This window comes from Zootoca vivipara, chromosome 7, assembly GCF_963506605.1.
Source record: "Zootoca vivipara chromosome 7, rZooViv1.1, whole genome shotgun sequence".
Classification (NCBI taxonomy): Eukaryota; Metazoa; Chordata; class Lepidosauria; order Squamata; family Lacertidae; genus Zootoca; species Zootoca vivipara.
The window spans coordinates 27,280,447-27,304,414 of NC_083282.1; the positions used below are offsets into that span (position 1 = coordinate 27,280,447).

Here is a 23,968-nt window from a genome sequence, read left to right on the forward strand (position 1 = left end):
GTGAACCAAGAAGCACCTCCCAATGCTTCTCTCTGGAAACGGTCATGTAGGTGGGTCTGAAACCACTGTAACACAATGACTCCAGCTCCCATTTCATGGATCTGGTCCAGGTAGATACCATGGTGAATGGCATCAAAAGTCTCAAAGAGACTTGAGAAGCAGGAGCAAGGTTGCGCTCCCCTTGTTCCATTCTCTGCATAGACCATCTATCAGGGAGACAATGCACTATTACATTCCATTAAGAGTTTCAACCCTGATTAAAATTATGGTATAGCATTTAGCTAATACTTGCTGTTTGCAATAAACTTAGGGATCACAGTTTCCTCAACACGAGATTAATGTAAATTAGTAAATAATCAAGACTATGATTTAAAACTGAATTTCGATATACCTATTTATCTATTATTCCCCATAAAATAAGTATGAATGCTACTTTGAACACCAGACTCAATAATCTCCACTCCAAGAGGCAAATAAAGAAAATATCCTGAATTTTCAGTGCCTTTGCCCAGAGAAGCGGGAGCTCTATACACAAAATTAATGAAATGTATGAAAATGTATTAGAATACATAGCAGCTTAGTAAATATGAAAGTATTTATATTCTCATATTTAAACTCCCAATAGGCCAACTGCATATTTGTCAGTATCTTGTTAAATAACTAGCATGGTCAGCTATGGCGCTCACTGGCAAACTCCCCATCCACTAGGCAACCTAAGCTACACCAACCACATGGTGACTACTGAAGTGAAAATGCTGCTCTGTTCCACCTATGAAGAATGATTTACAAACACCATGATTTGATATGCATGCAGTATTTGACATTCTTCCAGGAAGCTTATACTACTTATATTTCCAACTTTGCTTGACAGGAGGGTGGTACCCCATCCATTTTAAAGATTCAGGGGTCCCCCACTTAATGCTATATACAGTAATAGTTAAGAGTTCAGTCTATAGATTTTAATGTGCGACTTCAGGTTGTATACACAAGATTTTATCATGCAAAAGATTTCCCAGCTCTGATACAGCTAGAGGCACTGCACATGTTGATGTGTCTGTCACTCTCTTCACCACACTGCGCCAGTCCTGTGTCCATGGGGCCCAAACTGCAAGAGAGTCTCCATACTGCAGCCTATTTCGGTGTGTAAATCACCTTTACGGCACCCTTGCATGCCCTTCTCTTCAATCATTCAAGCTTAAGGACAGCCAACAATTAATAGTCAGCCTTAGCACTTTAAAAACACAACTTCAAATAATGAAGAAGTAGACATTTAATGCAGGCAGGAAAATATGCAAGGCAATGAACTGACAAAAGGTGACCGATAATACTCTGTGACCTGATCACATATGCTTTAAGAAACAAAACTACAAATTTGAATCCACCTGCTGATCATTTAATTCACCAGTTTGGCTGTCAGCATTTTTCTATATTTAGTATGCAACATTCTACAGTTTGCCATTACATACCAAGTAATACCCCTCCCCAACACACACACACTTACTTGATCTGTCCCACAGTGCAGTGGGTTCAGAGAAGCGAGAAGACTCATTTTCCAGAGCCACTTTCAGTTCACTTGGAGAACCTTTGGAGTGTCTGTGAAAAAGTCTGTTGGCAAACCCTTCCAGTCTCTGCAAAGCATTAGCAGTCCCCACGCTCGAGCTGCTCTGTAACTCTTTCTGGGTTGCCATCTATGTACATTTAAGGTACGTTAGAGGCAAGAAACAACTCTCAACTTAAGAACTTAGCACAGAAGCCGAGGACTAAGTATGTGTCAGACTTCCTGTATGCAGTATGCTAAAGCCACAACTGCTGTTCTGCTTCCTGTTAATATAAAACCAAGCTTCAAGAGCTATTCTCAGCAAAAGGCTCTTGATATCAGCTCAGGGTGGTGACTAGAGGGGGGGGAACCCTGTACTGCTTGCATTTTAACTCTCCACTTGTGGGGGGGGGCACCTCAGGGAGATGAGAACAAGCATGTGTTTTGTTATATTGAAAAGATAACAGAAGCCAGGATCCAGAAAGCATAACTTGCTTTTAGTTTATTAAAAGTGTTAGATATTATAGTTTACAACTGCAGATTAAGAGAAAATTTCAAAACATTTCCTGTTTAGAAAACTTGAACAGTCGTTCAATTCCTATAATGTGCAAGTCACATCCATGCTAAAAAAAGAAAATGCATTTACATGCTGCAGGGCATGTACACACTGTAAATATGTGGTCAGGATCCAAAAACCTTGGCAGGAAGCCTCTTCCCAACTTTTAAGGAACTAATTAAATAGCTGCACTTGCCGCTGAGCTATGCTGTGCTGTGTTACAGGGGTCACCTAAGGTCCTACTCAGTGGCTACGTTCATCCAGGGGCTTTGCAAGTACAAGCAAAATAATTGAAAAGAACCTAATAGTGAGAGCCCCCCCCCCCAAAAAAAAGACATTTGATTACTTTTGGTTTCATACACCGAGGCAAATAAGTATGTCTCCTAAGCCACAGATGTAAAATTTCCACACACACAAAATCATTTGTGTTTGTGTGTGGATCAAAACAATAATTTCAAAAAGAGCATCAGAAAAACATTGTGAAGAGGAAAACCAACAACCCTATAAAAAAATTAGTTAGCAACTTTTACTCGTTTGAAGGAAAACAATTGACATCGGAGATCCCCCTGGAAAAAGTACATTAGACGGAAGCTGTGCACCCGCCCAGATTCAACCCCGCAAGGGCCTGGCTGTTGTCTTTCCCTTAAGAAGACGAAAAGGTCTTTACTGGAATAACCATGGAGGGTCAAGATATTCCACTCAGTTTCTGGGCTTATGGTTGAAGAACATCCAGTATTCTTACCTAGTGGTTCTGGTAAGACTCACGAGGTGTGGAAACCAGGGTTAGTGGGGGCCTATTGGTGCTATTACAGTGGTACCTCTGGTTATGAACGGGATCTGTTCTGGAGGCCCAGCCATATGCCGAAAATTTCATAACTGGAGGACCGCTTCTGCGCACGCCGCCACAGAGCATTTCTACACACGCACAAAGCGTGCAGAGCGCTTCTGCGCATGCGGCAAACTCACTTCCAGGTCTGCTGCGTTCACAACCTGAAGGTAACGTAACTTGAGGGTCCACCTGTGCCTGATTACCTCCCATCTTCCTTATCAATGCTGAGATAAGAGGGGGAGGCAAAAATGCATAGAGACTGCCTCTTAGGCAAGCAGACCTTAGGACATACACTATATGTTTCCCTTCCCTGACACCTTGCTGTGACCATTCTTAACTTTTTTGTTTTCTGGGGATGCAGACAGATTTAAGAATATGGTTCCTCTCTTGTGAAAACCTGTGGAGTTGACAAATCATTCAAAGTGTGGTGACTTAGCCAGTCCCTGAAATGTTCCACGTCCCCTTGCCTCTCTCCCCACACTTCTGTGGATTGCACCTTCCTTCACCACACACAACTGGGTGCAGGCCTCCCCTCTCCCTCCCACCTGCGCACAAGAGGTTTTTGCCTGTTTGCTCACACTCACCCCAACCCATTACAAGGTACTGGCCTAATTATTGCCCATTGCCTTTATTCTTCTCCATTGCCTATCTCAGAAAGACCAGAACAGATGGGAGAAGGCAATGTAGCTAACAGCAAAAGCCACCCCATCTTGAAAAAATATTACTTGCTGTTCATTTTTATTATCTCATTAATCATGAAAGCCTTTCCTAAAGGACAATACAACAACAACCCTACCACAAATTTCTGAACTTCTACAGTATTGTTAAAGAGTCATTTACAATATTGCCTTGGGCATGAAAATATCCCTTCACATGATTGCTGCTTGTGACACTACAAGCTTGCATAAAACGAAAGAAGAGAAAAGCATGTATTTACACTGAAATCTATTTGAGTTGCTGTTAGGTTCCTCTCCTAGTAACCGATAAAAGATGTTGTAAAGGTAATATTAATATTAATTTCGGTATAATTTTAAGAAGAGATTTGTAGAAAGAGAGATTTTAAGTTCACAAAATGAATTTTAATAACATAAATCTTAATTTTAGAACCTAGACATGCTGCTAGAAAAGTTTCAACATATCACAGGTGGCGTTCAATTGCATTCTTTTTATTTTTAAAAAACAGAGAAAGTCCACATTAGAAAAAGGATGATTGTGTTGTGACATATATGCACACCGTTTATCAGTACCAACATATTTAAGCATCTCCCAACATAAAACTCACAGTTACTTTCAAAAACTTAAGCAAGAGCCTAATACATGTAAGATAATCTTTTCTGAAAAGGATCACCAGTGTTCAGGGAAGATAGATTTTCAGGGAAGGGATTCAGACATGGATTGAAAGGGTTATGACCGTTAATTTTACACTGCAAGAGCAACTCTCAGGAATTTTTCTCTCACCATTTTTTAGCTTGACCTGTATAGGGAGTGAAATATACTCTGCAGCTACGCACATTGACCTGAGAGTAAATCCCATTGAATTCAATGGTACTTACTTATGGAGAAAAATATATTGGACTGCCCTGTAACGTGAAATTCTCCTTTAATAATGTAGCCTAGTATGTATACATACCCAATTAGCTAATATGCTAATTGTAATGAGGACTGCCAGAGTCAGGGCCGTCTTAAGCACCTCTGGCGCCGTGGTGCGACAGATCCCTCTGGGGTCCCCCCGCCCCGTTTCCCAGCGCGACGAGTGGGCAGGCAGGCAGAGTGTGGCTGCCGAGGGCGCTGCTGCCCGACGGGTGGGTGGATTCAGCGCGCAGCGCTACTGGGCGGAAAAGCGGTCGGCGGGCCGGTGCCCTGCGCTACCCAGCCTGGCCGTAGGGCCGGCCCTGGCCAGAGTCATCCATCAAGCTAAATGAACAAACCTGACTATACCTAGAATCCAAAGAACTGCTCAACTAGTTACATGTGCCCAGAGGGATTTGAATTCATGTTCTGGAAATACCAGCGCCAGCCCCCACCCCCACTCATGCCAAACACCTTTACAACTGAGGGGTCTCTCAAATCAGTTTGTGAAATAGCATAGGGAGGCTTAAAGGCAGAAAAGGGGGGAGGGAATCTCACCAAACGTGTCCAAGTCCCTAGGGTGCTTAAAGTAGATATTTGCTGTATAATGAATATAGCCGTTGAAACAGAACAGTTGATATATGGGAGATACAGTATAGATATATATAATCAGTCTAGAACAAACAGATATCCTACATCTTGCCAGCAGAGCTTTTTAAAGCATCTCAGAAAGTCTCTCTTCAGCATGAGAGCAATGTAAAGATGAGGCAGCAGCATTTCTATAAATAACATCGCCAAGAGGAAGTTGTTGCTATGGCAGCGCTCGCCACATTTCTATTTTAATTCAAAAGCTATCTACTGGCATCTACTGTCCGAAAGTTAAAAATGCAGCCACAAGTGATATAACGTAAACACATTTATGCCAGAGGAGACAAATGCTGCCCCAAGACATTGTGTCTAGGCATGAATCCAGAAAGTGTTGCACTTCCTTTCATGCAAAGGGGAGGAAAGGCCATCCCAGATTTGGCGGGGGGGGGGGGATTCCTGCTGCAGCTTCCTAGGTTATATGTGCTAGCTCCTGTCCCCAAACTTGCAAACAGAAGCTCTTATTTTTAAGTAAGAACAAGATCCTTATTCTAGCAAGAAGCAATATAGGCTCTAACAGACACAGGCCTTGGCACCAGGGTAACACATTCACAACTCAAAGGAATCAATGAAGATGACCCAACAAGTTTCACCCACAAAGCTTTTAAAGACCAGGTGCGGTGTACTCACTTGCCTTGCATGAATGCTGGGATTGCAAATGCACCATCTATTGCATGGGTGGGTCTCCTCCCATCCACAAAGTCAGTGACTGATTCTAGGCAACTAGACTGCACCCCTCCGACTCCTGTTCATTCGCTGCCACCTCCTGTTCCACTTCCTCCCTCGGGTGCTCAAAGCCCTCTTTGGCTTCCACCAAGGCCCTGTCCTCTGCAGAAAGGTGGGGGGGGGGGGAAGGAGAGCAAGCATCCTGCTCCTTCTTCTAAAGCAGCTGGAGTTAGGGCAGAAATGAGATGTCTCTACTCCTCCAGCCAACATGCAGCTTCCTCTCATTTCTTTCCACTCCTGTATCAAAGCAAGGACTCCAGGACCCAGCCGGAACTTCATGCCTCTTCCCCAAAGCCCATGCCTCGCTTACCCAGCTTTGGGAAGGCAGCATGAGGTCTGGGGGAGAGCGTCAGATTTTGGCCTTGCTCTGCACCCTGTTGTGTGAATGGAACACTGCTGGATACAACTGCAGACACCTGAACTAAAGTTTATTTTAAAACAATTTTTTAAACGGCCATAACTTCTCAAAAGGCACGTGGGGAATGTTTACTGTTACACAAATTTTAGCAAGTGCAAAAGCACCCTAAATTTACTTTGTGTGTTTACAACAGAGGGTCATAGAGATACTTCAGGTTCTCACTGTTTCACACATTGGAAAACTATGGTTTATAGCCATGAAAATGGTGTGCTGAGTCATGGACTTTCACACACTTCCCCTTTTATCTTTTGTGGATGCAGCTTTCCACTAGGTCTGTACTGGAACTATGGCTAATCACTTTTCATTAAAAAGCCACCGTATAAAGCCAAGATTTAAAGCTGATTCACAGACCATGCCTTATATCAAAGCCATTACCTCAAGTTCCTATGGCTAGCTGCTGTTTCCTAGCTTGTTTCATCACTTACCCAAAGAAAGGAGTGAAGTGGCTGTATGAAGGTGCTGAAGGCACCTGAAAATACTGATTTGATCAGGTGGACATAATCATGGTTCTAAACCTGGCTTGTTCTCAAGCCATGGTCTCCCAACTCTAGAAATATGGCTAGCTTAAAATCAAAAGTGGAAGCTTTCCCCCTCCCTCCTGTAGACAGCTCATTTGAATAGCTCCTTCCTTCCCATATGTTAATTTGTCCGGAGCTTTAACTATAGTTCATGTGCACTAGAATTAATCCTGGTTAACACTAACAAGAGTTCGCAATGATTGCTATCTAGTTTCAGATCTTGGTATGAAATCCAAGCTTTGTACAAACTCTGGTTAGTACTAACCATGGTTAAGAGCAGGAGTAAGAAGGATATATATATATATATATATATATAGACTGACCCTGTTTTTCCACATGAATGGTCACAAAAACCGCTGGACCAATGACTCCTCAGCTTTGGCCACAACCTCACTTGCCACTATGAGAGTGACACCATTCCCTTTCCGTGGTCAGATGCCATACCTGTGTCGAAAAAACACAGCCACCACTCAGATACCTGGGGGAGCTGGGAATTATTCCAAAAAATCTGCATCTCCGGGGGCAGATGCAACTGACCACGCCCCCACCCAAACTCCACCGCAAACCTCACCAGGACGCCATTTCCAACCGTCAGTCACCACCACAGGCCTCAGAACAGAGGGCTCCCCCCTCCCCCACCACGGGAAACACACCACCCCGACGCCGTCACCAAAAACCCCACGACCCGACTGTTGACATACGGTCACTCAAAGGGAACTGGGGAATGGGGGGAGGAGAGGACATGATTCATCAAACCACCGGACACGGTGGTGGTGGGGAACGGGAATGACCCAGGGGGAGAGGTAACGGAATACTTCATACCTCAACACATGGGGAGGAGAATCACAAGGAGGACCTGCGGACCTGGGAGAGGAGGGGACAGGAGACCTCATCCATTGGACACCCCTGGGGGAAAAGATATAGATCACCCACACCAACCGAATGGAGGTGGGGAATATCTGGGTGGGGACCAGGGTCCAAATACCTCATTGGTTCAGGACAGGATGACCCCAATCACAGGGATGACCTGGGGGTGGGGGGAAGAGGGGACGGGATAACTAATGGATCAGAACAGGGTGGGGGGCATAGCTGCCAAGTTCTCCCTTTTTTAAAGGGAAATTCCCTTGTGCTGAATAGGCTTCCTCGCGAGAAAAGGGAAAACTTGGCAGCTATGGTGGGGGGACTCACAAGGATACCCCTGTTTAAACATAATACCTATAAAACTGGGGGGCTCTGAGGCTCAGGGGGATCTGAAGGGGGGCTATTATCCTCCATTTGACAGACTAACACACAGCAACGCGTGCCAGGCCCAGCTAGTAATTTACATAAAAGAGTGGTATAGGAAAGAATGCACAATCCTGCAGTCTGATCTGGCTCCGTTAGCCATGGTTAAAATGATAGGAATATTACAGCTTCACTGGCCTTTATAGTTTCCACAGTCCCCCCAGCCGAACAGTCTTTGGCTTATGATGTACACAGTGTCCAGCCACAGTGAAATGGACAAGCCCTAAAACTGACACCATCCACAGCTACAGCTACAGTGCAAGGCAAGTCACTACCTTGGAATAAGTAAGTAACGTTTATGGTTCCAACGTTTAATCCAGTAAAATCAGTCACCTAAGGCTTTCGTCATAAATTAAAATGTGCTCTGGAAGTCTCTGATGCTATTCTCTGCACCTTACTAGATGAAAGAGAAATTGGAAATAGCCGCTACTTCTATTCTGTATCCAAAGCTAGAACACTATTTGCGTTTCGTGGCAAAACTACAATAGGTGTTCGTCTAACAATTAGTATCAAAGGAAACGAAAGCAGACAGTGCGTATGTAAAATCAGTCTGGATCTTCCACAGTACTGACAGATCCTGAAGTTGTTTAACTCTTAACCCATTCTGATGAACGATTATAATTAGGAGTGTTCTGATTTCTCAAACTGAGTGACTTAGATTTTTTATTTTTGCTTTTTAGAAAACTTCATAGGGACTAGCCCTTTCCTTCAAGAACCTCAGAGTCCAACTTTTGCTTTGTTTATTTGAGATGACCTTAGGGTCATGAGCAACATAGTGGTTTCGATCGATATTACCTGCAGCACACTTAAGAAAACCATTATTCCTGCATATTGGAGAGTTATGAGCAAAAAAAACCCCAAAACCCCTACGGAAACAACTGAGTATCACATTATGGTTACTCACTAGACATCTAGCACCCTAGCATTATGGTTACTCACTAGACATCTAGCATGTTGTCAATCAGAAGATGATCTGAGGGGGAAAAAGATGCAGCTAGACAAAATATATTTTATTAGCCTAGAAGCTCTTCAAAACAGTTGCAAGCATAAAAACGTAAGATGCTTTTTTTAGGCTAGAGTGCCCAGATATTTTTAAAAAATAAACAAACCATAAGCAATGTTTGATTTAGACAGATTTCTAAGATTGTTTGAATAATATTCAACTCTGATGCCATGAGATGGAAATATAATACTTCTTATGTTCATTAAGTGTTTTCCTTTATATTGGGCTTCAGAAATTTCTCTTCTTTTGCAGCTAGTTACAATTGGATTGCACCTGGAACTTTAGACTGTACTATGGCCATGTATGCTTCCACTATTTTCATCTGGAGAGATACAATTTTACAACAATGTTCAATAAATCAAAAGAGGGAAAGTGGCTGACTTATAAAAGAGAAAGATCAATTGAAGTTAAAATCATATCAACAGGTAAAACAACACTGTGCGAGTTGGCTACATTATTGCCAAATTCAGAGCTTATTCCACAGGCTTATTCCACAGGGGTGGAGGAGGGTATAACGCCACTTGAGGGCGCTGTTTGACTTGGTGAAAAACCAGGTCTATACCTGCCCAGGTGTGTGATTTGAGGGATTTTTGTCCCCAACAGCGCTCGGGGAGTGGCCTGGATCGTTGTGTCAAAATTTCAGGACGATCGTTCAAGCGGTTACGGAGAAAAGTGGGACACGTAGTTTCACGATTTTTACATATATAAAGGGTATTGGATTGAATTTCTATGTTATTTCATGTTCTGCATGTTTTTGTTTATGCTATTATTCTTTATCTTTTTTCTGTATTTCCCCCCTGTTTATCTGATTGCATTTTGTAATATTTTTAAATATACAAATAAAGAGATATTTAAAAACAAACAATTTTACACCCTGACAAGACAGCTATCATTCATACCCACCCGTCTAGAAACTGTAAGGAAGGACTAGCAAAAGGTACTTTTTGTATTGCCCTTGAAGGATGCATCATGACAGTTATAACATACAGTACATCAGTTAGAACCCCTAAAGCCCCCAATAACAATAACTTGAGCTCAATGTTAACCGGAAGGCCATCTCTTAATCGTATTAAGATCCAAGAGCAATTATTCCAACTATGTAGCAAGTTTTCAAGTTGAGGGCATGGAGATGCCCTCAGATGTTGCTTAAATACCACAAATTTCTCACACACCCATGAGGTTCACCAGGCTCAAGCTGAGCATCTTCTATTTTTTTTTTAAAAAAAAAAATAGCTGAGCATCTTCTAGAACAGGATTGAATGTACGGTTATATTTAATAAAATGTGAAGCAGTGCAATGGAAAATTATAAATAGAACAAAAATAATTAATTTAACAGTTTAAGTAAACAATCAATGATGAGATAGATAAATAAAAATTATTTAAAACTAGTTGGCAACCCTGGTAAAAATGTAGACAGTTTTCACAGCTGTACCTAATATGTTTGCAATTATTTTGACTGTATTAAACCTCTCAGATCTTCCTATTCAAGTTTCAAATACAGATGTGATACAAATCACTTAGACTTTTTAAGATGGGTGCATATCATAGCACAGAACTCACCCAAGTACAGTAGATTTGTACTCCAGACCAATGGATAATTTATGACCTTTTTCAAACTACTCTAACTTGAAATTCAGAAAGAAAAGCTACTCAACAAGATAAGCCAATAATTTAGAGAGCACTTCCCACTGTTTCCAGAGTCTATATAATTTAAAAATAGACACTATCATTAGAAAATGGCAATCACATACAGGCAGTTCTATCTATATTGAAAATCAGTAAGCAGTAAAGACAAATAAGAAGTGAACTGGCATACTGTGCAGGCTTTTACAAAGCTACTTTGCCTGATCAGACAACTAGGAAACTATTTTTCTATAAACAGAAAGGAAGCTCCTTCTTTTTTCTTTCAGGTTGTCAGTGTTCAAAACGCCCAACTCAGGTATCTGAACAATTTTTTTTGTCTTACCTGAAAAGTTGATACTGATGTACAAAACAGCATCTTAGAACAAAGGGTGTAAGTCGCTGGGTACAATATGGCTGACCACTGCACTACATTAACTGGTAGCCATGTTCATGCAGAACTGAGTGGGTGTGGCCATACCACACTCTTACATGCACACAGACCCATGGTGTGCATGTAACTAGCTGAGGATAGAAGAATATCACTACTCTACCAATCATTAAATGATCAACCTGATGACCAGGGTGGGGTGTAATTTTCACTTCCATCAGGAAGGGCTAGCCATTCCTTCAGAAATCATTAGCACATGCTTCTTACAAGAGCAAGTCACAGCCAGTTCTAACTACAGTATAAGACGATTGTTCCTATAGTCAAGTTCATCATATACTGAAATAGTATGGAGTAGGCAAAGCACAAGGACATAAACTGTAGAAGGAAGGCACAAGAACAAACCAAATAGCTAGCAAGGCAGACTCTCTAGATTTACTGAGGGACTTCTGAACAGTCAGTGGTGTGGGCAGAAAAAATTCTAGATGATTTTCCACCGCTTTATTTCTTCATTAATTTTTTTATATTTCATAAATTCATTAGTAACAAGGAAAGTATGCTTAGTGCAAATAAATAAATATTATTATAAACAGGGAAGCTTCGCAGTTTCCAAATTATTGACTTTGTTTGCTAAATAAAAATAAAATAAACATGCTAATTTAGATTGCTCTCAAGGGAATCAGACAATTTTCTGTTACAAACTGAAAATCTTCTACTGCAAATTGCCATAATTTGCATAAGAGATTTTTCCAATTCAGAATTTCCTGGAAAAACCACACCCCTGGTTTGGTAACTTGTCACTCTATTGGACACTAAAATGAAACAGAACTGCTTAGTACTTTAAAAATCCAGGTTGCTCTCCTGAGTTTTGTAACTCAAGGGCTACATGATTCCTATCTGCCTTAGACAGAGACCACAGGGAGGCCACGTATTAAAACCACATGAACTCAAATTCACCAATAATGCAGCAGGGCATATAACCTCAAGAGATTTGTTCTATTTTAAATTGTCTTTTTGAATCTACAAACCATCTATGATTTACAGAATTTGTTCAACATGCCAGAGTTTGAACATGATGGTATAATATTACTTCCAAAGTGAAAGGTACTTGGTTGCACCAGCACACACATGTGCAAATTATACATCTTTGGAGTAAAGTAAAGTAATCAATTACAGTAGTACCATCAGATATCCTAGTTGTTGCTTTCATTCTTTAGTATGCAATGATGAGGTTACTTCAGGACTCATAACAGCTGCAATTTTGTACATTTGCTATAAGGTATGTAGAAGACAACATAGTTTTCAACACATAATGTCTTGTGCTCAGACAGATTTAATTATTAGTGTGCAAGTTCATATACTATTTCTGATTTCTTAGTATGAATTTTGTGACTGACCATACTGTACATATATCCCAAGACAAATGTTTGTGCGTAGCTCCTTCCAGAGCCACAAGTTACTTTCTGCACCCCCTGGCTTTATGTTAGACTGAGGCTGCAATCAAATCTATGACCTGTGGCGAAACAGAAAGGTTTTGTTTTTTTTTAAAAAAAAACACAAAATCTTACACCCTAATCTTAAACACATTTGCTTAGAAGACCCGTCCATTTCAAGAAAAGCTCAACATAAATTTTGTGACTGGAAAAATGATAAAATGCTTTCATTATGCTGTGTTTTAATGTTTTAACTATGCTGAAAGCCGCCTCGAGTCTGAAAGGAATGTGATAACTGTGGAAATAAAATTCAAGCAGTCCTAACTAACAGCATTTGTGGTAAGGCAAAGGGTTACATGAGCAGGATGACCATCAAGAGATTTGGGTAGGTCAGTCTTTAAAATTCTCATGCAATCACATATTTCATGCAATTGCTTTTAGGACACACTTATTCCTATGATAGGGACCCAGGTGGCGCTGTGGGCTAAACCACTGAGCCTAGGGCTTGCTGATCAGAAGGTCGGCGGTTCGAATCCCTGTGACGGGGTGAGCTCCCGTTGCTTGGTCCCAGCTCCTGCCAACCTAGCAGTTCGAAAGCACATCAAAATGCAAGTAGATAAATAGGAACTGCTATACTGTAGTGGGAAGGTAAACAGCGTTTCCATGTGCTGCTCTGGTTTGCCAGAAGCGGCTTTGTCATGCTGGCCACATGACCTGGAAACTATACGCCAGCTCCCTCGAGATGCGGGATGAGTGCGCAACCCCAGAGTTGGTCACGACTGGACCTAATGGTCAGGGGTCCCTTTACCTTTACCTTTACTCCTATGATATTCACAACACAATCACCAGTAATTACAGGATACACACACATACACAGAATGGAAAGCAAGCAGATCTTTGTCAGAATTGAGAGGTCCCAGCGTAGCAGTCCACTGTGGCTCACTGGTAGGGTAACTTTCATTCCATGCATCCGGTGTTGAACTGCAGCTAAGAGTAATGCTTCAACAAAACACTAAAACTAAGCCTGAAAAACTTCCAGTAGGTTGCACACCAAGACATTTGCTACTGCAGCTTAGGAATTTGAATCTTATGGACAGTCCAAGGCCTGCACATGGTAACATTTAGGGATCAGCATGTTCCACAGAAGTGGAACAACAGAAGCACAAGCAATATCTCAATCTAAGACACCATTACAAAAGAACTCCAAAACAGCTTGGAATACATTCAGTGAATACGTTCCAAGCTCACCTGGTATCTGTGGATGCCATCCTTAGGCACTTGGTCCCTGTGTTTTTAGAAGGTTCATAGCTGTTCATTCCAACACAGAAATTCCCTGATCTAGCAGGATGCATGGGCATGGAACCTGGATTTGTCTAACTTCTGTATTGGGTACTATAGTTACTTCCTCTCATAATTATACACTCAACTTTTATGGCATTATTTTATAACCCAGCAATTTTCTGCATGGTGATCTGTATCTTTTTATTACTGAAATGAATAGGATACATGTTTAATCTAATGCTCTGATGAACTGAAGTTTTAGATCAGGCTTCCACAAACTCGGCCCTCCAGATGTTTTGAGACTACAATTCCCATCATCCCTGACCACTGGTCCTGCTTAGCTAGGGATCATGGGACTTGTAGGCCAAAAACAACTGAAGGGCCGAGTTTAAGGAAGCCTGTTTTAGATGCATTTCCCATTTCAAAAATCTGCTGTTGTGTACTGAATACAGTGCAAAGGTTTTCATGTTTTAGAATATTTGTTCTTGCTTACACTACACATGCTTTTTTGTTATTAGTATTCCAAGGGCAGCCTTGGAAATAAGTCCGCCAAAGTTACTATCAGACAGAAGTTATTGTTATTATTATTATTAAATTAAAGCCCCAGTTTTCCCCACAAAGGAGTTGCTCAGTGACTTCCACATGAAGAGTAAGCAGAAAAGCAACAATGACACAACCAATAAAAACACATATTAAACTAAACAGAGAAGCAAAACAAAAACACAAAAAGCAGCAGCAGCAATCAATGCATTAAGTAGCAACAGAATCAAGAGCATGTTTAAAAATAAAAGCTTTCTTAGTGCCAAGATAATATAAAGAGCAAGGGGGCAGAGTTCCACACTACCACAGATAAAGCAGTCTCTCTCATCTGTTACCATGCACCTAGCCTTAGCCAGCAACACCAAATGTAGGAGGGGTTCAACACCCAATCTTAAACTATAGGTACCAGTACATTTACATTTACATGATGTGGGTGGCGCTGTGGGTTAAACCACAGAGCCTAGGGCTTGCCAATCGGAAGGTCAGTGGTTCAAATCCCCGCAACGGGGTGAGCTCCCATTGCTCGGTCCCAGCTCCTGCCAACCTAGCAGTTCGAAAGCACGTCATTGCAAGTAGTTAAATAGGTACCGTTCTGACAGGAAGGTAAACGGCGTTTCTGTGCACTGCTCTGGTTTGCCAGACCCGGAAGCTGTACGCCGGCTCCCTCGGCGAGATGAGCGCCGCAACCCCAGAGTTGTCCGCGACTGGACCTAGTGATCAGGGGTCCCTTTACCTTTACATAAGGGAAGGTGATGCTAATTAATTTGGTACTAAGTTGTTTGGGGCTGTACAGTAAGAAGCACTAGCTCCTTTACTCACACATACTGTACCATGTTACTTATTTGTGGAACCATCAACAGCTGGAGCAAAAGCAATTTTCCATTTTAAAGCAGTTTCTCTGACTGGTCATCTGAAGGAGATTCTTACCACAGACAAGTGACTATTTACATGCTTATTAACATTTAAAAAACACTATTATTTTTGCAGAGTTGTATACAACGTTAGTCATACTCAGAGAAGACCCATTGAAATTTAATGGTCCTGACAAATTTAGGTCCATTAATTTCAATGGGTCAACTAAGAGTATAATTTACTTGACTACATGCCGCAGCATCTTAGGTTATAGCACCTTGAAAATATAAGCCAGAATTTTCTTTTACTATAGTTTTTAAGTTATGTAATTTTTTGTACAACTTCACAATTTGGTCCGTTGGAGATTCCAAAAAATCTTGGGTGTAAGAATCATGTACTGTACAAGCCTACTTTTAAGAAAATAGGAAACACAGAGGCCTGGTTCAGATATAATGATCTTGGTCTAATAAGCCATAGTATGTTAGATGAAGTTGTGTCTGCACATTCTCCCCTCCTCTCTCACACCACAATACAACACTTCCACGGTTTGCTAAGCCAGTTTCCCATTACATTCAGCTTGGAAAACTTAGTTTAATCTCTGCCTACTGACCATAACATGAAACAAAGATCTAGTAAAGCCTGGCTTGCAAGCAGATCAAACCACAGTTTTAGTGGTTCAGCTGTAACAGAAATAAACCACAGAAGACGCGCCAAAGCTGGGCATGGCAGCAGGGACAAAGCCAAAATGTGGGGCTAGATTTGTTCTTTAATAAAACATCATTTATTAGACCAAGATTATTTCCTCTCTGCCAGGTCATGCACTCACAGATCCTTGTCCCCAAATAAATTATAATCTAGATTTTGAGAGTAGGGAGAGTTCAGAGGAAGAAACAAGAGTAACAAGGGATGAAATGTGAGCAAGCACAGTTGAGGGATGGAGACGAATGGGTTAAGCAAGGACTTCCCTGAATTGGTGAGCTCTGGAGAATATTGAAAATATTTGTTCTGGAAAGAAATTCCAGGCACAGGAGGAAGCAATGGAAAAAATGCAGAGATGTTTAAGGGATTTGGGCTACTGGTAGTCGCAGTGTTGGAGGAAGAGATAGAATGTATCAGCAAATAAGGATAGAGAGATAGGTTAGAACAAGGCAGAAGGTGATATCCAATGTTATTCATACTCAGAGCAGATCCACTGAATTAAGCCAATTTATTTCAGCGAGTATGACTTAGCTGGATATCACCCAGTGGTTTTGAAGATAACTATGCTTAAGGCTATCTGTGAGGATATCTATAAAGCTGCTTTCCAGGCTCATTCTTAAAGAACAACAACAACAAAAATAAAATTTGCTTTAAGCATTTTCCAAATCATTAGAAGGGTAACAACTAGAATAAGTAAAGTGCAAGCTTTTCCAAATCTATGCAATATTCCAGTTGAGACATATAGTCCCTGGGTCTGTTTGTGTAGTTCAGGAACATGTGCAACTATTCCTGCCAGAGGTCCTTGTATACTGGGTGGGGAGGTTACAAAGGCAAGACAATGATTTCTTCCTTTGTGTATGGACTCTGGAGCAATCAGAAGACATTCACTAACCTAAACAGATGAAAATGGTCAAAAACAGGTAAACTTTCTGTCCCACAAAAAAGAGAAAGGGTTACTTGAAAATAGATTACTACTGAGACAATTCCAAAACAAACCATGAAGAGATCACCACTAGTTATGCCCTATTTGCACAAACTTTAGAGTTGTGCCAAAACATAGATCATGAATACACAACAGCTCTAGAGCTATCCCAGCAGCACTAGAAGAATGACAGAGCAGATAAGAACATAGGTTAGAGAGAAAGCATCTTCAGCTACCCACACTTTCTTAGTCCTTCTCTAGTGCCAACACTTTTATTAGGTCCCTTATCCCCTCCCCTCAAGGTCCATAGATCATAGAATTGGAAGGGAGCCTGAGGATCATCTACCCCAACCTTCTGCGATGCAGGAATATGTAGCTGCTCCATACAGGAATCAAACCTGCAACCTTGGCATTATCTGCACCTTGAGCTATCCAGGTGTCTGGCTACTTCCTTTGATGGCACAAGGAAATATAAATTCCCAATAGTGCAGGGTAGGCTTCCTGGAGTAGTAGGATACAATTATAGGATATAATTTTTATTTAATGTGAAAAGGTTTGTGACCCAAACTCCATGATATAACAAAAAATGTAAGCACCGTGCGCATCAAGAAAGCAATTCTAGAACAGGAAAGGTGTCTTTTGGAATAAGATCGAGTTCATTATCTCAAAATGATAACTCTATTTATTCCAATTCATCTATCAATTAAACACTGCAAAGGGTTGGACTAGATTACCCTCAGGATCCCTTCCAACTCTACAATTCAATTACTCTATGATTCTATCTCATTTTCTTTTCAGAAGCATCCAGCATTTTTAAACAACAGTCTTCTGGTATTGTAAAGACTAACGGAATTATTTTAACATAAACTTCTATGGACTACAGTCTACTTTATCAATTGCATGGTAAAGGTAAAGGTACGCCTGACCATTAGGTCCAGTCGTGACCGACTCTGGGGTTGCGGCGCTCATGTCGCGTTATTGGCTGAGGGAGCCGGCGTACAGCTTCCAGGTCATGTGGCCAGAATTACAGTCCAATTGCATGGAGTGGACTGTAATTCAGAAAAGCTTGTGCTATAAGTATTGTGTTACTTTCAAAACTACCATGTAACCAGCATTTGAAATTCACCAGGTGCCAGGCGCATTTTACACCTGACTATTGACCATTTGCGACCGAGAGAAGATGTCTGGGTGCCAGGATGGCCCCTGACGTCTCCATCACCTGGAGGTGCATGCCTTGGGTCTTGACTGTTTTCACACACTAGCAACACATCAGAATGAATTTCAAGAACCAAAAAGTTGTATTGAAAAATACAAATTTTGAGCTGTCTGGCCCAAAAATGACAACTAGGCATTGTGTTTTGGAAACTGTACTCTTAGTTTAAGGAGCCATTTGGTGTCTAGCTTATATATCGAAATTTCTAATAATGCTTTTTGATGCAACAGACTAATACTGCTACTTATCAGGACAGTATTTTAAAGGAAATGACATTTCTAATTCCAGTTAGGATCCCTCTTTTTTTAAAAAAAAGTATTCACTGAGTCGCAGAAAATTTTCCTTTAAATAGTGCTTGTAAATGTAGTTTCTGCTCTGACCCAACATCCTGGACCTCAAAGGCAACCCCCCCTTTAGAAGTGCTGAAGCAGGTTCCACCAATATCAACTGAACTTAATTGGAACTTTGTTCAGCTGCATAATGGCAATATTGCTTTAAGATGGTTTAGCAAAGAAAAACATGGAAATTATTTCTATATGTACAATATGTAATAGACATTACCTTGCACAACAAAGAACATGCATCCATATCCAGAACTAAAGTAAAAAGGATTGCATTCTTCTAATAATGCTATAAAGTTTGAAGAAATAAATAAATAATAACCACTACTAAAAATATTCCAAAGCCATACTGAATGCACCACGGGTGATAAAAGTTCAGGAACACACAGTAAGATACCATTATATGAAGTTTTACTACTAAGTGCTACAATCATATTGTTTCTGTTTACATTGACCACAATTGCAGTAAGGGCTCTCAAACACTTTATGTGCAGATATAAACTAGACTACAAATCAAGTCACTGTTCAATGTCTTTCGGATACTGTAGCATTGCCTTGATCTTTACAATCACATCTTTCAGTAGATGTTAATACAGTATGTAAAGGACATGGATTAAAAGTAACCACTGTCCTCCCCCGGTTCCACTGTCAGTTTACAGAACTTATTCAAAACTTGTAGCCTTTCTAACATGTTGTGTAAACTTATAACAAAAATTTGTAAGATTTGTTTCCTCAGACAGCTATTTTGACAAGGATGAGTAGTTCTATACGTAACAATGCAAACTGTAACAGTCACTGCATCAGCTAGCAGAAAAACCTCTAAGGCTTGCAAAGCATTCACAAGTCTTCATATTCTGAGAATCCCTCAACCCCTCTCGCTGCAGTGGTACTTCCTTTTGTTCTTAACCCTCTACAAATTCCCAATTCTAGAAAGGGTCTTTGGGGCAGCACAATATTGCTATCACTGACTTATTTTGCATTCCTGACAGTTGGTACAGATCTGACAAGTTAACAAATCTGACATGTGCATTTTTACTACAATCTGACACTGTTAATATGAAAGGGGTGTGTTGTGATGCATAACAAGTGAAATCCACGCTAGATTGGGCATGTGTTAGAAAATGTTCCGGAAATCACAGTCCTGCACACCACATGCATGGATAGAGTGAAGAGAGAATCCTCATAGGGACCAAGCGTATTTAAAAGGATGCCTAACTCCCTAAAGCAGAGGTCAGCAACCTTTTTCAGCCGTGGACCAGTCCACCGTCCCTCAGACCATGTGGTGGGCCGGACTATATTTTGAAAAAATAAATAAAAATGAATGAATTCCTATGCCCCACAAATAACCCCAGAGATGCATTTTAAGTGAAAGCGCGCATTCTACTCATGTAAAAACACCAGGCAGGCCCCACAAATAACCCATAGATGCATTTTAAATAAAAAGACATTCTACTCATGTAAAAACACACTGATTCCTGGACCTTCCGCGGGCCGGATTGAGAAGGCGATTGGGCCGCATCCGGCCACGGGCCTTAGGTTGCCTACCCCTGCCCTATAGAGTACACATGCAACAGCCAAGAGCTGTCCCAAACATACTACAGTGCTGCAGGTCATTCACTTGAAGGCAAAGTGAATGTCACCCACCCCCAGCACACAGAATACCCTCAGCAGAAGCAGAACTGTGCCCAGAGGGTTGAGCAAGAGTATGCCGCTTGATTCACAAATGCAGGGATAGCCAAGATGGTACCCACCAAAGGTTTTTGGACTACAGTTCCCATCAGCCTCAACCAGCATGATCAATTGCCAGGGAAGTCATAGTCCAACAAAATGACACCACTTTGGCTACCCCTGCTGTCAAAGTAAAACTAAGGGCCTGTGGCACCACAGTTCACCAGGACCATCACCGATGCCACACGAAGAGGCAGCATGGCAGGGAAGGAAGGTTAGACTAAAGCACCAAAGGGAGTCTCTCCTCCTAGGAAACAGGTTTGAAGCCAGATGCTTTTTCAAATCTCAGGCATGCACTGATTCAGCATATCAGAAACCACCAATCAACAAGAAAACTTTTCCTATGCTTACTCTCAGTTTACACTGCATCAACGTGACAGCCCATTCTGAACACAGGCATTACAGTGTGGCATTCTCAGACCAGTAGTACCCAACAAGCTACTTTTCCCCCACCCCACTTTTGCCACAGTGTTACAGCTGAACAAGCGTCTTCTGGAGATGTTACTAACTGGTGGAGGCAACTTAAACCCCACTGAAATCAAACACAATGAAGGCCTCAAGGTTAGGATGAAAGCTTCAGCACTGTACACACTTAACCAGAAGTTAGTTCAATTGAATTTAATGGTGCTTACTTCTGAGTAGGCATACACAGGATTCTACTTTCTAAGCATGCATCACTCTCTCTAGTTTTAATTATTTTTAAAATTGGTTTCAGCTTTTAATTATTCAACGGAAAGGATTTTATTTTATTTGACTAGATCAGGGTGGGCAACTGTGGCCCTGCAGGTGTTAGACAACAACTCTGAATATCCTTGGCCATTGGCCATGTTGACTGGGGCTGATGGGAGTTTCAGTTCAACATCTGGAGGGTCATAGGTTCCCCATCTCTAGACTAAGTAACATTTAGGGCTTTATTCTGAGGAACCGTATTTTATGAAACCAAAACAATCTTTATGCTGAAGCAAAAATACTTGTCTAACTACAAAAGGAGACAAATGCTAACGAATAAAAGTTGCCCATCTCAAAAATTGTTCAGGATCAAAAACACTCCAAATCATTTCTACTGCAGACAAGCAAATAGCAATAAACACTCAAAACCTCAAGAGTTCATATTAGTAATCAACCTCATAATCTTAAACACAGATACTCAAAAGCCTGATTGAATTCAATGGGACTTACTCCCAAGTAAGTGTGTTAGCAAGGCCTTAATCTCCAATGAGAAGTGCCAGCAATTGCTTAAATGCTTTGCTTGTGTTCTTTTATGCTGTGTTCTCAATCCCAAACAAAATGCAGCTTACCAAGATCCTGTACGACAAAATAATAATAATAATAATAATAATAATAATAATGTAGAAAGAGGTTTCACAACACATTAACATGCTGCAAGAGAAGACTGCTTCTCATAAGCAGGAGGAGCTCGGAATAAACTGTTTCCACAACATCAGAGAACAAAAACTATAAGAGGGAAAGGTGTTAGGGAGTTTTCTACAGCAGCCTTTATTCCCTGTTGTTGTTGTTTTTTGGGGGGGGGTAAGGAAGGAAGAGGCAGAGAGAAAAGCGGAGAAAACACACAAGTGCCCAAAAATTCAGTTTATATTCGAGCTTTGCCCCGGCCCCCACCCCTAGGTTGCCGAGAGAAAAGCTTTCCTTCCGACGACGAGGGCCAAGAGTTTTAGCAAGAGCTATTGGGGCGGGAGGACTAGACCCCACCCGCTCCCATTCATTGACCTCCTCCTCGCTCCGGGTTGGGACTAGGCCGGCCTAAGCAGAAGGATGCACCTAGGTGGGGATGCCAGGGACACGCAGCAGCAGCCTCCGGGTGGGGGGTGTCCACGGAGGGGCCTCTGCAGCTTTGCGAGGGGGGACAGGTTAACCCGCTTACTCCTAAGCCCCCGGAGCGGGACGTGGCTGCAGCAGTTCCTCCAGAACCCCCGCGCAAAAGGGGCACAGCGAGCGGGCCTGCCTGCCTGCCTGCCGCACCGGTTGCCGCCAGTGCCGCAGCCCGCCAGACTAGGCCGCAGGGCCTTGCTGCTGCCACGGCCCGTCCCGGTGCACCTTGGCGAGAGGAGGAGCAGCGGGGCGGTCGAGAGCCGGCCTCCCTCCCTTTCCCCCCCCCCGGGCCGGTCTTTGTCGCCCGCTTCCAACTCACCGCTCTCGATCTCGTTGCCCTTCTTGGCGGTGGCGGCGTTCCCCATGGCCGGGAGGCCGGCGGGCTGCTCCGTCCGTCCAGCGGGGGAAGGGAGGGAGAAGGGCGGGAATCCCGAGCAGCTTCTGTGGAGCCGGGCTGCGCGGCAAAGAGCGAAGGGAGGAGTGTTGGCTTCTTCGCCGCTTCTTTCTTCCCCCCTCAGCGCTCGGCCCTCAGCTTCTCTCCCCCCTCGCTCTGGTAGGGGGGGGCGGCTCCGGGCGGCCTCTAAGTCGGAGGCGGCGAGGGCTCCTCCGGGTCCTGCCTCCTTTCTTCCCGCTTGTCCGCCTGCCCTCCCCGACTCCACACACACATACACGGCGGAAATGACGGCCGCTGAAGCGCCTCCTCCTCCTCCTCAGCAGTTCCTCCTCACGCTCGCAAGAGCTCGGGCTTCGCCTGCCCGGCGGCCTGGCAAGGCTGTGCTCCTTGCGGAGGAGGAGGAGGAGGCCCCCTGCCGGCCTCGCCTTCCCCCTATTGGCGTACTCTTCCCCACAACGCACCTCCTTTTGCCCTCGAGTAAATAATTCACCCGGAGGAGGGGCCACCTTTTTTTTTTTGTTGCCTCGGCTCTTGCCTTCTTCACCCGCACTTGCAAGCGGCTGCAGCGGTAGTCCCAGTCCGCATTTATTTCAGGAGCGCATCTAAACCCGCCTTTCGCGCGCCGCTGCGACTCCTCCTCCTGAGTAGATAATCCCGTGGAAGTTTGTGGGAGTTTGGTTTATGGATCATAGAAACGCGCCTTGGCTTGGGATGCCTCATCCTGTGCTTGAGTCTTGTATCTTTACAGTACTGTTAATGTTGAAGCCAGTGAGAGATGGGATATGGGGCAAAAGGGAGGGGGGAGGTGTAATCCAGACAAGACACTTAGGCCTTTGGGACATGCTTCTGTTGGGCACGCAGGGTGCAGTTGTTTTTTGGACTGCTCTCAGGTTCCAACAAGTGCACCAACTGGTCTTTTTCTGAAGATGGATCTTGCTGCAGTTACAGGTTTCTTGTTTACCTTTCATATTTAGGTCATGGTATGTGCAGTATGTGGCCGAACGGTTCTGAAAAGTGCCCAGAAGCTTTTTAGTTGATGCAAAATGCAGCAGTCATGCCATGCCAATACTGTGCATTCTTCGCCAGTTTTGGATTTCTTCCTGGGCCTGGTTCAAAGTGTGATTGTTACCCCTTTTCCGGGCCTGGACAGTTTGGAAGTTGGAGGGCTACTACTACTTCCCATATGAAACTGCCCACACGCTTTGGTCTTCAGAGGAGGCCTTGCTATTTTCATCTGAGGGTGGAACAAACAAGATCTTCTTTCTTTTGGTGTACAGGCTATTTAACATCTTGTCACACAAAAATTAGCTAGGTCTTCCTTGTGGTGGCCCCCATTTGTGGAACTCCCTATGGGAATGCGTCTGGCTCCCTCGCTGACAGTGTTCAAACAATGGCTCTAGACATGCATATGTGCACAAGCATTTGTGGGAAGTTGGCAAATTGAATTGTTTTGAATTTCTTGATTAAATGTGATTTTTAAAATGATGTTTACATTGATATATGGATTTTATTATATGTTCCCTGTTTTAGCATGCTATGGGATGAGGAGTGGTTTATATAAATGTAAATAAAAAATAAAGTAGGCAATTAAACCTTTTTTGTTTAGATATGGTTTGCAATTATGAAAGTCACAATTTACAT

General features: G+C 42.5%; 1 protein-coding gene across 2 annotated transcripts in view; it reads right to left on the reverse strand.

Moving 5' to 3' along the window:
* The window catches only part of PRKACB (protein kinase cAMP-activated catalytic subunit beta), a 64,568-nt gene extending 41,909 nt beyond the window's left edge, over positions 1 to 22,659 (reverse strand). Inside the window, exon 1 of one of the 2 annotated variants that reach the window (XM_035121599.2) lies at positions 22,253 to 22,659. In XM_035121599.2, the coding sequence (XP_034977490.1) occupies positions 22,253 to 22,298 (46 nt within the window). In that variant the 5' untranslated portion in view covers positions 22,299 to 22,659. Of the gene's footprint in view, positions 1 to 1,501; positions 7,088 to 22,252 lie in introns of those variants that run through there. The other variant, XM_035121597.2, reaches the window with a different exon arrangement.
* Between the last annotated feature and the right edge of the window lie 1,309 nt (positions 22,660 to 23,968).